The sequence below is a fragment of the Coturnix japonica genome, chromosome 3, assembly GCF_054131305.1.
Source record: "Coturnix japonica strain WE chromosome 3, WE-NBRP24, whole genome shotgun sequence".
NCBI classification, from domain to species: Eukaryota; Metazoa; Chordata; class Aves; order Galliformes; family Phasianidae; genus Coturnix; species Coturnix japonica.
The window spans coordinates 71,940,037-71,954,719 of NC_140665.1; the positions used below are offsets into that span (position 1 = coordinate 71,940,037).

A 14,683-nucleotide genomic window follows, 5' to 3' on the forward strand; every position below is an offset into this window, starting at 1 on the left:
TTTCAGTTTTGGGCAAATTTGTGTGTTTTGAAAAACTAATTTTGACTTCAGGTTATTTTATCTTGTGAAGAACTGACATGAAGTCATCCACTTTAATGTAGTTTGAATTACAGTTGTTCTTTCTTTCATCGTCGCACCTCGTGCGATTTTTAGCTCCCCTCATGTTGATTAACTTAATCTACTCCCAGCCCTTCTGAAGACTTCGGTTCTGATCCTACCTGTCTTTTTGTGTGACTCATACATAACACCTTGAAGTACTCATGTTGTTTGTGGAAAAGTATTAGTTAAGATGATATCTGGTGTGAACTGTGATGGGACTTATAATACTGGAAGAAAGTGTTTATTTAAGCTGCATGTGTGATGCTATGTCCTCAGAAGCAGCCTTACTGATTTCGGGAGGTGTAGGATCTGCAAAGGCAGCAGTTGAGCTGCCTGTGTAGACCAAATGCCTGAAGGAGTTCTGGGGGCTGCTTTGCTTTTGACAGCAGGGATTCTGTGGGCATTGCTTTTAAGAGCAATGGTGAATTTTAAAAGAGACTACTAGTAACTCATTATTTCTTCAGAACCAGGACTACCCAAGGAGAACTGGATGAATTATGAAAAGATCTGTTGTTTTGTTGTTTTTTTTTTTCCCCTAGTACATCTATTTTATTTTAGGACTTCTACAAGTATGAAAAGATCTTTTCTGTGAAAGTCTTCAAAATATGCTTTCTTTGTTTCAGAGTATTCTGATGTGGCTGGTGAAACTCCAGTCATTTACTTTTAATTCACTGTTTTCCATTATATACAGAATGTATATAGAGGAGTTGTCTTTGGGCTTTGCACAAAGAAACTTATGTTTTTGACTTGGGCTCCCAGCGCTGCCTTGCTGTAATTTATTTATTTGTTTAGGAAGAACAGTTGTTTGCAACTGAACTGAGCTCACCGATTATTTGTGATATTGTGGTTAGTGTTGAAGTTTTCTTTACATGTACCATGGCAGAAGAATGTTCTTTGTCTAAATTTCCTAGTGTTTAATGGAAAGAGGCTCAGTCTCTTGCTGAGATTTGCAGTGTTTCTTGAGAGTTAAGCTCTGCTGATTTATATCAGGTAAAGATCTTGCCCACTTAAAGGAAAATGGGAGTGGAAGATCTTTTAGCAAAGTCTAACTGAATTAGCCTCATGTATTCCTTTCAGTGCTGAGATCTCCATTCTTTTTAGGAGATTTTCAGGCATCATTTTCTCTGTACATAGTGAGTTCTTGTTGGTATATTCTCAACTTTTAGTTTTGAAATATTTCCTTCATGATAGTTACATCAAATGAAACTGCTTTTCCGAAACAGGAGGCTTCTACTTTGCAACTATAAAAAGCTCTTTTAAAATGTTCTTTTATAATGCATCAGTATTATTATTTTTTTAACACAAGACAAATTAAGTGTTGAGATTTAGAAGATGCATCTTTAACTCCTTAACGTTGCCTTTGCAGGTACATGATGCTGATTGATGGCAAGAACGAAGTATATATGATTGATAGAGACAATTCAATTTTTCACGTATCTAATCTGGAATTTCCATTTCGCAAAGATCTTCGCATGCATCTAGCAAACACTCTCCTAGATGGGGTAAGGAATATACGGTATCATAATTGTAACAATTTCAACAGTTTGTTTTTGTTTAGAAACAAGACCAAGTTTCCTGGGCTTGAATCATGGGATTTAGGAATAATAGATGTTGTCAGTGTCTGAATGTGGGAATCACACTGTTCATAACTCGCTTCTTATCTACAGAAAAGTAATGATAACTGCTCTGGAGGGAGCTGTTCACTTGTCTTTGAAATAAATCAAGGTATTGAGATGGTTTTCTTTAAGCATGAGAAGAAGTTTGAAAAGAATCTGGAGAAATGAATGCCGAACCTCATCTCTTGTTATAGCTTTGTCTTTTGTTACAGTAAACACAGTAAATATTACACACTTATCTAAGTGTTCATAAAGTTTGATCAAATTTTGACATTTGACTTCAGTGACTTGATGTCATTTGATTCTGTCATTTTATTTTCAGCTAATTTGAATTACTAACTGGTGCAGAAATGGTTTAATTCTATTTTTTTGACTGAAACATGTCTAAGTATTTGTGCTGTTTTAAATTATGTAAATCTAGTGGACTTGTGAAGCAGTTGCAAAACAAACTTTATAACGTCTGCATTTGCTGTTCAAAAGTTGGCCTCCAGTAATATTACTAGGCTAAGCTTTGCAGAACAGTAGTCACGTGAAGAGACAACGCATTTCTTGACCTTTCTATTTCAGCTATGAATGACTTCATTAGCTCTTATACTAAATACCTGTCAGTGTAAATGAGTGCACTTCCCTGTCATGTTTTGGTAGCAGTGAAGTTGTTCTACCTTACTATCACTTTTGCTTGGTAAAAACCTGAAATAGATTGACGTCTTTAGACTGAGGTTAGGCAAGTCATCTATCGAGTGAAATTACAGGTTGTCTTTGCCTTCATTGTCACTTACAAGAGAATTGTGAAGGAGCAGACAGCTTGCTGTGCTGCTTTTGTAGCAATGGTTTTACAGGGAAGTCTTTGGAAAGCCTTACTCAAACTGAAGTTCTTCAGGGAGACTTCTCTTTTCTTGTTTCAAAGCAGGTGATTTACTAACATTGGCTAATATGCATACGTGGAGGACAGGGAAGCACACATTGATATATGTGTGTGAATGCGGCAGTGGCTGTTGGGCATGGGATTGGGGCTCTTGTCTGGCTTTTTGGCTGTTAAGAATAAATTAAATTGGAAGAATTAACAATCAAGTCACCGGTTGTATCACGTACTCTGTAGCCCAGGATGTAAGCTATAACTTTACCTAATCTGCTGTTCAGCAGAAGTGTGGTTGCTATAGCACATTTCAGTATTTCACTGCATGGCATAATGATTCCTTTCTTTTCCTCACAGTTTTTTTCGTGAAGTAGAAAGCAAAATATGGAAAGTCAATTGAGTAACATACCTTGAGATAAACTGAAATCTTCTGATGGATAATAAATATTTTTATAGCTCAGATTTTAAAACAAATTTGTATAATCTGTTAAAAAACAAACAAACAAACAAAACCAATCTTGATTATATTTAATTGCAGTTCTTTCAGCAGATTTGAGGCTGGAGCTTGCCTATTGCTTGAAGCATCTCAACAGCTTAGCTTTGTAATTCACTGTTTTTTTAATGCTTGCATCAAATGATGATTTCCATAACTGTTCCCTTACTTGTAATATACGCATGATTTCATTTCTTTTAATCTACACGAAGGAAAGCTTGGCTTTTTTTTTGCATTAACGTATTTTGCCCATTAGTGCGGAAAGGCTGTTAAGTTAATTCATTAATTACAGATTGAAGTAATTCACACTACTGCCCCTGAAGTAGCTTTTTCACTTTCAGAGAATGAAGTTACAGAACGAAGGGGCCCAACTGGCCTTACTTCACATTGATCTTAGTAGTAGTACAAGAAAGAAGAAAACAGATGAATTCTGTCAGTTCCATGTGGTGAAACAGTTGCATGTGATCAGAATACAAAAGATTAAGTAGTCCCTGCAAGTTTATTTAGAATGGGAATGCATAAAACTTTAATAAAGGTAATTTCCATGAGTTCAGTGATCTCTTAACATGCTTTAAGGCTTCTAATGCAAGCCTTTCATGCAGTGTTCTTTGAGAATCTCAAATGCATCTAGGGTTCACTTCAGGCTGAAATTACTTGTAGGCAGTTCTTACCATGATCGGTTACATCTTCATGATAAGAACTTTTCTGCAATGCTCTGTCTTCATCTCAAGCTTTTCGATTGTGTTTGTTCTTCTGCCATGGAAGAAAGTTTTCTGTGGATCTCATTAAAACTAGTTTGAATGCTACCTACAGGTGACTAGCATAACATTAAGCATTCCTTTGGAAACCTGGTGTTTGGTCTCCATACCAGCATCTGAGGGAATGCATAAAGGGAATGTTCAAGTGTTTTGGCTGTTGTTCGAGGAAACTAGTTAGTTGTTTTCAGGAAGTTTCTGCTTAGCTTTGGAACAAGTGAGTAGAAAATGTGGAAATATACTGTGTTTGATTTGCTGCTTAATATTTGGGTAAACAAGGACTCTTATTGTAAATATATGGTGTCTAAATTTATAAAAAGGGTGATTTTTTAACATGTGAGGTCCTAGGTGGAGGTGTTCCTCCTAGAGCTTGAATTTAGAATTCACTGGGCACGTGAGTGCAGAGAGACGTTCACACTGACAAAGACATCCCACAGAATTGCGGTCAGTGGAGAGTGAGAACCTATTGCACATTCATGTCAGTACAGAGCTCACATATTTGTAAGCTCTGTCAGCAATGGTACAGCTTACAACTGTTGTACTTTGCGAAGACTGACACTTTGTGCGCATAGTTGTTTTCTTTTTTGAAAACATAAAGCTCTTTGTATTCCTGAAATCCAGCACTGGCTAGGATTGTTTTGAAAGTAAAGGGATAAAGGAAAGACTAGAGGCGGGAGGAGAAGGAACGATGAACAGATGTGTGATTAGATCCAATTCCATGCTCTGGTTCAGCTAGGAGTGCATTCTGCAAGTTGCTGGGAAAATGAGATTCTTTGAGTTGTAATTAAATTTTGGATTATTTTATATCCAGCAACAATGTAGACTTGTGATTCAAGGTGGAAAAAAACAAGTCCCTGAGCTATCAGTCCATCATCTTTCCTTCTGCTACTGGTTCAGCTTAAGGCTCGTAGCACAGTTGCTGTTTCTAATATGCTGTAAGCATATGCTCTGCAGCACAAGCAAAGAAGATTAACACCAGCAGTTTTCCAGATTACGTCAAAGAAACTGGCAAGTGGACCTCGTTCTGCAAACCTGAAGGTTATGTTGCTATCTAAAGTGGTGGATAATGGGCAAGAGATAAAAACTGTATTTCTTAGTAGAGGCAATATTAAAACGTGTTATAGCGGCTGTAAGCCTACATGGGATATAAGAAAGGTAATAAAAGGCTGCGGGTATTACTTGTAAGTACTTCTGTGTCCTATTGTGTAGCCACATGATATCTAGAAATTGTCTTAAGTATAGCCTTACAGTATCAGGTTATTAATCAGTATAAGTGAGTTTGAGTTCCTCAAGTAGTCCATTTTTCCTACTGTCTACAGTATGAACCTGCCCTTGAGATCTGATTCTGGAGGCATTTTTCACTTTTTATAATTTCAAGGAAGACTCTGAGATCAGAATCTTAAATAACAATGCGTTAGATTAATTGAATCATTCTTATGATCGCTTTACACCTTGTTGCCTTGTGACAGCTGTACTGGCATAGCTAATGGAGCAGTGAATGTCAGCGTTGTGATGGTGATGAGCAGCACAGGAATTTGTCTTTTCTACTGCTAAAGCATATTGTCTTACTGTGTTTTTGCCCTGGTAGCTGGGATTTCAGTCAGGATCTGGGAAAGAACAAGAGGCAAGAGGGAAGAAGAAAAGGAGATGTAACAAAGGACCTTCACTTGTAAAGAGTCAAGAAGGTTTATATGTGTCTGAAATAGAGAAAAAGTTTTGATATAGAATTTAATTCTGGGTTAAATCTAAAAATTCCAGAGAAAATGTAACAAATGTACATGACGCTCTTGTCTGTACCTTATAATAATTGTAAACAGAATATTCAGAGATTCAGATTTTGAAAATTAGGTTTAAAATCTTTTAGACTGGGCATCAAATTGTTTTCAAGGTTTTGCATATAAATGCTGGCTTTGCAGCAGAGCTGGGTCTCTGGATATGCGTGTTGAATAAATAAGTCCTTAAACCTTAAATGTATGTTCAATTAAATGTGTTTTAGTTTTGCTCGCTCATGCAGTTGAAACTTTAAAACAGCATGGTAGCATTTTTGTATTTCACTTTTACTATACTCCATATTTCCAATGGAAAAACAAATCCTGTCAGGTTTTTTGTTCTATTACATCTGTGAAAACTTTCACATTTGAACTCAATGCCTTTCTTCTCTGTACCTGCTCTATCTACTTGTTTAGCTGATTATGAAATTTACTCTCAAAGAATGCATTCCAGTGTTGCATCTCCATTCATAGCTTGCCAGTGTCTTACCTAAATATTGGAAGGTGACAGAAGAGCATTTCATTACACCCCTTCTACGTAGACTTTTGCAAATGTTATTTGACAGTATCTATGGCTAAGTAATTTTTAGACTTAAAATTAAGATGTTGTAGTATTATGAAGGAGTATTTTTCACTCAGACTTTTTTCCCCCTTTATGGAAGGAGGATATGTATGACATTTCACTTGGCTATGAAAATATGATCTACATTTCTGTATTCAGTTTATAGAAGATGAGATTGCAAAATATTAAGTAGGGAACTTCTGGTTCCCATTGGTATTTGAAACAGTAGGTTTACATATTCTTGTTTATCTTTAAATGCCTCCAACTTTGTATTTACTTGAAAACAAATCTGCATTTAAAACTTGCTTATTTTTTTAAAAGCCCAATGTGATTAATTACTAAGTACAGTTCAAGAAGTTTGATCAGTATTCAGACAGAATCTTTGAAGATCTTGTTGGGGTTTACTCTGTGAAAGTTACAGATTCTAAGTTAAAAGATTGTAAAACAAAAGTGCGAGTGACTCATCAAGAATTAATTTGAGTTGATGTAAGATGTTATTGTGGATTAATTCTTGAGCACGTAGTTATGTTTTCATCATGTTACAGTGAACTTTTTTTTTTTTTTTTTTTTTTAACCCTTGCTTCATTTCCTATTTGTGGCTTTGGAGTTTTAATTTGGTATTGGCAGCAAAATACCTTTGCTGGTAGAACTATCTTATTAGTTAAGAATTATGTTGCATGTGACTAAATATATTTTTTATTAATTTACTAACCTAATGAGATGGTCTGCTTTGTATTGCATGTAAGGGGTCTGTGTTCATGTTTGTTGATCATTAATGGATTTTTCTCCTTGCTGACATTTTCAAGATAGATTACCCATATATACAGAATTGAAACTAATTTCATATGATATAGATGTTGTATTTCCATTCGAAAGAGTCCTAGTGCTTAGTCACAGTGCAGCGTTCAAACAAATTGCAGTTGTCACTGCTGCTTAGAACACAGCCAGCATGAAAGAGACCAAAGTGAACGTTAAAAGATGGATGAAAGAGCTTGCTCTGTACTTTTCTGCTGTTTAATTTCTTGTTGTGGGTGAGATTTCCAAAAGCGACGAGTTAGGGTTGCGGTTCTGACTGGGTTTTTTAAGGCCTCATTCTTACAAGAAAGGTCATGATTTTAAAAGCTGTGAAGAACCTAACATAGAAATGTTGCAGATAAGAATGTGGAGCATTAGGACAGCTTTCCGCCTTCTTACTGAAAGCTTCATGAGACATTTAGGGCCATAATATTTTTATAATGCTGACATATTGTAAGAATTTTTTTGGCAGTTAGAATGTGCCAGTTATTTGATTACATCACACTCCCAGGCTTATTCACTAGTTATAAATGTGTTGACTTTTCTTTTTTCTTGTAGTCATGAAGTAAATGTAAATGTCATCTCTTTTCTTTTAAGGAAATGATCATCGACAAGGTTAATGGACAGGTTGTTCCTCGGTACTTGATATATGACATTATTAAATTTAATGTAAGTACTTCTGGTTTTATCATTAATTATTGATTCTCATTGCTAATTTCATCTTATTTGTATAATTAAGAGCTTGAGTATAAACTTCAGCGCTAGAAGTATCAGGTCATTTTGTAGCTCAATAAAAAGCAGTGCATCAGAATTAAGATTGAAAGCAGCCTTCTAAGAGACATTGATTTATTTCCACACAGCGGTGGTTTGAAATGGTCTACTAAACACTGTTAGAAAATTTCCCATTTCTAAAGCATTCCTGAACTATATAGAGAGTGAATATGGAGAAGGGATGGAGAAGTTGGCCTGTTAGAGGCCTGTATTTTATAAGAGCATCACAGTGCTCCTTGTTAAACTACTCCAACACCTCTTTCCCAAATTTCTCTTTGAAGCCAGGCTTGTAGGTTCTGATAGCTGCTCAATAAGCAGACTCTCCTATTTTTACACTAGCTGTAGGGCAAATACGTGAGAAAGAAATACATTGTAAAAAAAGGACAAGCCTTTTTTGACAGCTAGAAATAGTCTCTGTGGGCACAGGAGAGACTTGTTAACAATACGGAGGACAAGCAACTTGTTTCTGTTATTTATTTTAAATATGGTAATCATTTGAAAGTCACCGTAGGACTTTTGCTTGCTACCTTTGTAGAGATATATATTTTTAATTTTGTATATTTTTTTTCCCAAAAAGACATGATATATGTGAAATATGAAGTTAGATTTATGAAAGGCTCTTCTATTGAAGCTTGTTTGAAGAACTAACCTTGACCATATGTTTCATATGAAATAAATACCATATGCTATTGTTCTCAGTAATAGGAAATGGGAAAAAGGAGGAGGATGGGAGGGCATTCACAACTGTGGTGTTTATCTTCCCAAGGAACCATTATTTGTGAAGGAGCCTGATTCCCTGGAAGTGGTTGAGTGTGATGATGGGAAGTAGTGAATGGATGAGTGCTTTATGCTGCTTTGCTTGTGCAAACAGCTTTTGTTCTCACTGTAAACCATCTTTATCTCAACTCAGGGTTTCATCGCTTTTGCTCTTCTTATCCTCTCATCTCATGGAAAAACAGTCTAGTATCTGTTAATGCTTCTGAAAATACAGAATCCTTTTAGTTTTCCCAGCAGGGCAAACAGTATTATTAAAATGCAAGACATTTCAGACTTCTTTAACTGCTGTTGATTCTTCAAGTCTTGCGTAAGATGCTATTCAGCCTGAGTGTGCCTCCCAGTATGTAGGGGAATTGCAGGCTGAGCCATGGTACTGGTCACAGAAAAAGATGTTGGTGTGCTGAGAAGGGTAGTCACTGTGATAGATGTTAGCTTTCTGGGCTAGCTTTTTTCTAGCTTTTTCCTATGGGTAGGACTTTTTGGTATGCAGAGACTCCTTGTTTTTCAGAAGTGTGCAAGAACTTCTCATTTTTCCTGTATTCTCTCTTGTTCTTCCACATGTGATTCAATGTTTGTTTTCTTCATGTAGTTCTTTGTCTCTGCTGTTGCTCTGTCTGGTCTGTCACTCACTGCTGTTACTTTCCCTTTAAAAATGAATTGTAAGGTACAAAATGAGCAGTTTCCCCTCAGTATGGGATATGCATATGCTGTCTTATCAAAATAAGGCTTTTCAAAAGCTCTGGTGAAATGTTTGGAGCAAAGGGTCTGAACTTAATCTGAAGAATCCCACCGGGGAAACAACAAAAATGATGAGAGGGCTTTCAGAGGATTGTTGAGGTTTGAGGAAAGTCTATTTCTGAGCAGAGATGTAAATTCTTTAGTATATTTTGTTGGTTGGTTATTGTTTTTGATTTAAACATTGGGAATGAGAGTGGAGTTTGTTACGTAACACAGTTTTAATGTCAAGGGCAAATTAAGGCACTGTTATCAGTATGAGTACGAGCAGGGCTTCAGCTGCTAGAATTGATTAGCAGTGATCCTACCACAAAGATTAAAAAGCACAGCAGTTTCTAGGTTAATTTTAGAAGCTTAATTACAAAACTGGGCACCTGAGCATGCTTGTTTTGGCAAGAAGTGGTCAACAGAATTTTATCACCAAGAGAGGTAAAAGCACTGAAAACTTCTAATTGGCAGGGAAGGATACGTTCTTTTTTTCTTTTTTAATAAAGTTGTGTAAATTAGGTTGCGTAATTTTCCTAGTAGTTTCAAATCTAATAATTACACAGAGCAACCAACTCTCACTCCAAAAGCCCTGTCCCCAGTAGAGAGCTGTTGGTATTGCTCAGGAATTTTGTGTTACTCTTTGAATGTGAACGTAGATCTCCTCTGAAAGTCAGTGTTGGAGTTACTGTACTCCTTGGCAAAATAGTGTCATATAATTGATGATTTCCAAATGTCTCTTACTGTAATATCACTTTGAACTCTTCTCAGTATTTTCACCTGGCACTGTTGTTGTGCTTCCCAACTGGACCATATTTCATTCTTGTATTTTAATTCTGTGTTTTCCTATTTTCAGGGGACTAATTCTTAAAACTTAAAACATTACATTTGCAAATGTAATGTAGCAGCTGAGACAAGGCAACCTGTCTGAGATGGAATTTAGTTTTACCTGTTTGACAGATGAGTATCAATTTGAGATCTAAGAGCAGCAGTGGTCTGCTAGTCATGACTCAGATGGGAATAAATGGAAAGTATTTAACTTTGTGTGCAGTATTGTAATTTGTGGGAAAGTCGTGGAATTGAAGAGTGCAGTGTCTCAGTACATCACAGAATCTTTCTTCAGACTTTAGTATTTCATCTGTGCTTGACCCAGAGAAGGTGAGGAAATCACTGAAAGCAGGATGATGTGATTATCGGGAGAGAAGGGTAACAGAAACTTAGTGGTGAGCAGGGAGAATATGAAATGAAAGAGAATGGCAAGGGAGAAGAATGAGAAAAAAGACCACCTACCTCTTAAGAATTTTAATTAAATTTTTATCAGTGAGGCTTTCTGTTACTTAGGTTTTCAATTTTACTGGGATGTATCAGGAACAAACTTCAGGGACCTTATATAAGAGGTGAAAGAAACTGGGAAAATAGACTGTGATTGAAATACATACTAAGCATTTGCATCTAGATATCTAGGCAAGAAAAGTCTTAGAAGGAAAACTGAGTTTCAGTGATTGGGAGAGATATATATTTGCTTTCATAGAGAAAGTGTGGAAATAATTTCTGTTCAGGTTTTTTTTTTTTTTTTTTTAATGAATTCTGATGCTTATCACCTGCAATTGCTTAAAAAGTCACTTTTCAGAGTTGATAATGGAATGCTTTGATTTAATTTCTTTTCCCTCATTTGGCATGTACATGAGCTGCTATGAAAGTAATGCCTTCTATTTTATTTTGGCTCTTGACATCAGAGGCGAGTGTTGTTAGTGTGGCAGTGGAGGTTGAACCTTCCCACCAATATTCTGTTACGTTTTGGTTTAACATTAGAGATGGATGGCATCTGACATGGAAGTGTGTATGGAGATAAGGTATGGCATTGAATTCCTTCACGTAGAAAAAAAAAAATGGCACCCATTGATGTTTGTTGACACTTGCTGAATGTTTATGAAGACCAGTTAGAGGATGTGAGCACTGTGTTTTAGCAGTGGTGACGTTGACAGTGGGTCACCTCCGCTGGCGCAGATTGTTATGAGCATGACGTGCTGGCAAACGCAGGTAGTAGTGGTGACTATCTTGAAAAGTAGTGTTTTGTAACTGAGAATTTGCTGTAAGGCATTATTTTACTCTTTTCTATCTGTTGTAGTTTTTGTGAAAACAAATAAAAGGCATTACATTTGGAGCAATCTATGTGGTTTCCATAAGCTTGTGGTAGTGTCTGTTTTGTTAAAAGGCATAACAATGCCAGGAAAAGTAAATGATTATTCAGGAAATTCCAAAAGATTGTTTTGTTGTCATGTTCTTCAGTCTGAAACGTATTATTAATAGAAACAGAAAATATGATATTGCTGTATCACTGCCTTCATCCCACGTGCTGAAAGCAAGCACGTAGAAAGGAAGATGTGTGCAAGTGAAATAAACCAACCTTTCAGCCTCAGCTCTTTGAGGAAACAGCAAATCCCTGCATTATTTTTTTTTCAGCTTTGCTTGGTTCTTTCAAACAAACAAAAGACACAAACCAAACAAAATCCCAATATAAATGTATATAAAATAATTTCTCAAAACCTCCCTTTCTTAGAGGCTGCGTAGCTACATACCTCTGTAATAATAAATGAAACAGAATATGACTGTCCGGGTAGTTGGTACTGAAACTTCATCTTCTCTGTAAGTCTCTGGCAGAGTTTTGTCCCTGGTTGTCTACAGTGCTCTTGAGTGATTCTCAGGAATAGTCTAAGATTTAATGTTGTTAAAGGACAGTTCTTAGCAGCCATCCCCAGATACTGTTATCTTCTTTTGGAGAACAAAAATGGATGAGCATGGTCAGCCAGTCAGTGGCTTCAGGACCAAGGATAAGGCTTTGCAGCATTAGTTGGCCAACACAGATGTTCCAAGACTGTCTTCTAGTTAACAAACATTGGTGTTGCCTTACTGCATTTCAGAAGTCCTGCTTTTGAAATGTCAGGTGTTCTGCTGTTAATTTAGGGGCCTACAGTAGGGGATGAGATGAAATAAGGTGGAATAAAATATAGTACTATATCATTAGAGTCCTGTTACAGGGGATAAAGGAAGATTGAAGAGGCACCAAAACTAATATGCCACTTCTTGTCTGTGGCACCAGTGTGGGGAAGATGGTGTTACTGTGTCAAGTTGTGTCAGGCATGTGAGGAGTTTTCACTGCTAGTAATCAATTCCCGTATAGGTTACATTAAAATATACTTTTTTTCTAAGAATCATAATCCACTTTCTTTAAAATGTGTATGTTTATTTGGCTTTTCAAATTCTGAGATTTTTTTTTCTCCACGTTTATGTCACTAGTTATGTGTGGACTCTGCATAAATGAAATCAGGATTTATTTTATGTTAAGAGGATCATGAAAAAAAAAAAAAAAGAGGCTAATGGAATCATAGAATCATTTGAGTTGGAATGGACCCTTAAAGGTCACCTAGTCTGACTCCCCTGCAGTGAGCAGGGACACCTACAGCTACATCAGGTTGCTCAGAGCTCCATTCTGCCTGACCTTGAGTGTCTCCAGTGATGGGGCATCCACCATCTCTGGGCAACCTCTTCCAGTGCCTCACCACCTTTATTGTAATAAAGGTGAATAAAAGTGAAGGATGGTGACAACAGAAAAATTAGCAGTCCTGGAGTAAATACAAATAAATCCAAATTTCTGCTCATCAGAACTATTTATAATCCAAAATGTCTTCATTCTTCAGTCATCTTTGAGACAGCTCTTCCTGAGAGACCTTGTTTTGACAGGCTTTTTCTTAGATCATATTCAGTAGCTACATTTAGATGTATAAACACTAAACCCAAGCAACTATTTTATTTCTTAACTTAGTTCAGTAATAAAAAAGGAACACTAGCGTAACATAGGGTCCTAATTAATGAGTTCTTAGCAAAGATACTGAAAATGAGTAGTACTTTTCCTTTTCCTCTTCAACCCTGGCCTTTAATTTTTATAATTCTAGCCAAGTTTTGAGACCAGATTGCAATGGTAAGAATAGATCAAGTGCTTGAAAAAGAATAATTATTTTAATGTTTAAAATGGAGATAGAGAATTTTGATAAATTTTTGAAAATTCTATGCATGAAGTCAAGATCAAAATTTCATTTGCTTTCATTATTCATAATAATGTTGTAGCTGTTAGATTAAACTTATCACTGTAAACAGATACTGTGATCATAAATCTTCTTATGGGTTCATTGAATTCATGCATGAATTTTTTTTGTTTGTTTGTTTTAAATCCTTGTAAAATATTACCATGTCTGATTTTTCCATTATAAACCTAATTTTAAAGTGATGTAAAGCTCACAGTACAGGTTGTCTGTCCTTTATTAGTCAAGTAACCTTATCTGAAAAATACACTGTGAAAATTCTGAGAGCATAATTACAGAGATGCAAGCATTTACTAGCATAATATTTTCTGTTTACAGATGCACCTGACAGCCAATGACTTTCCCAGTATTAATTTTAATTTCTAGGTTATTTCAGAAATTGTTCAAGTTGAAAGTACAGGTTTAAAATACTTATGTTGCTATTGGTACCCTAGAAAATTAGCTGTTCATGTACTTACTCTTGCCTAGGCCCCTGCAACAGTGGTCTTTACATTATGTTCTAAAAATCTATATGTGCATCCTCATTCTAACCCAGGTAAGAGGTTTTCAAGTAAATGAAGTATAGAGCATCTGCTTGATCTTACCTCATGTTGCAATCTGGTGTTACTCAAGAAAGACACACTAAGATTGTCTTTTAACTGCAATGTTCTGGTACCTCTAGAGCTTCTCTCTGATTTCCTAGGTCTTCTGCTTGATTTGCAGTGTCACGTATCTGGTAGTGCCACTGCGCTCTACTTCTCCGTGTTTTGAAGCATAGTTGATTGGATGATGAGCAGAGACTGTAGTGTTCTGAATGATGAGCAGGGACAGCTTGGCCAGTTGAAGCCATGAGTTGTAATATGCTTGAGTATTTCTTAGGGTATATGAGTAGGATCAGAATAGGGAGAGCAACTAGTGGTGGGCTTAGGAGACCTTGGAAGGTGAAGCGTCAATACAGTAATGCAGTGCTGGGACAAAGCTTTTGGGTCTGTGGAGATGGATGAACAGGAATGTATATAACTGGTGGTATTTTTCATAGTTTTTCCTGTCTCAGCCATGCTCCCTGTTCATCCTTTCCATTATTAAACATTGACATCTATGTCTCAGCAGTGAAAAGTGAAAATCTCTTTACTTATTTTGTAAACCTCTCATAGTTTGTGCTTTTTTTCCTATTACTCTTTGTGTTTGAGAAAGGTAGATATGCAACTGAGAAGTAGCATTGTTGCTTGTTTTTGCATCCTTCTTTAGAACTTTTTTTGCTGTATTACCTTCAAAAAGTAGACTATCGCTGGAGGGCGCTAACCTGGATATTTACGGTGTTTTTCTGTCCCTCATTCTGTACTTTTTATCTGATAAACTGCTTACTGTCAGGGAGCATTTCGTTTAATTAT

At 36.3% G+C, this 14,683-nt stretch overlaps 1 protein-coding gene across 2 annotated transcripts in view; it reads left to right on the plus strand.

Annotated features, from left to right (window-relative positions):
* The window catches only part of RNGTT (RNA guanylyltransferase and 5'-phosphatase), a 169,706-nt gene that overhangs the window by 41,408 nt on the left and 113,615 nt on the right, over positions 1–14,683 (plus strand). For both annotated transcript variants that reach the window (XM_015858955.3, XM_015858956.3), the window contains exons 9-10: positions 1,466–1,601; positions 7,543–7,614. In XM_015858955.3, coding sequence (XP_015714441.1) covers positions 1,466–1,601; positions 7,543–7,614 — 208 coding nt within the window. The remainder of the gene's footprint in view (positions 1–1,465; positions 1,602–7,542; positions 7,615–14,683) is intronic.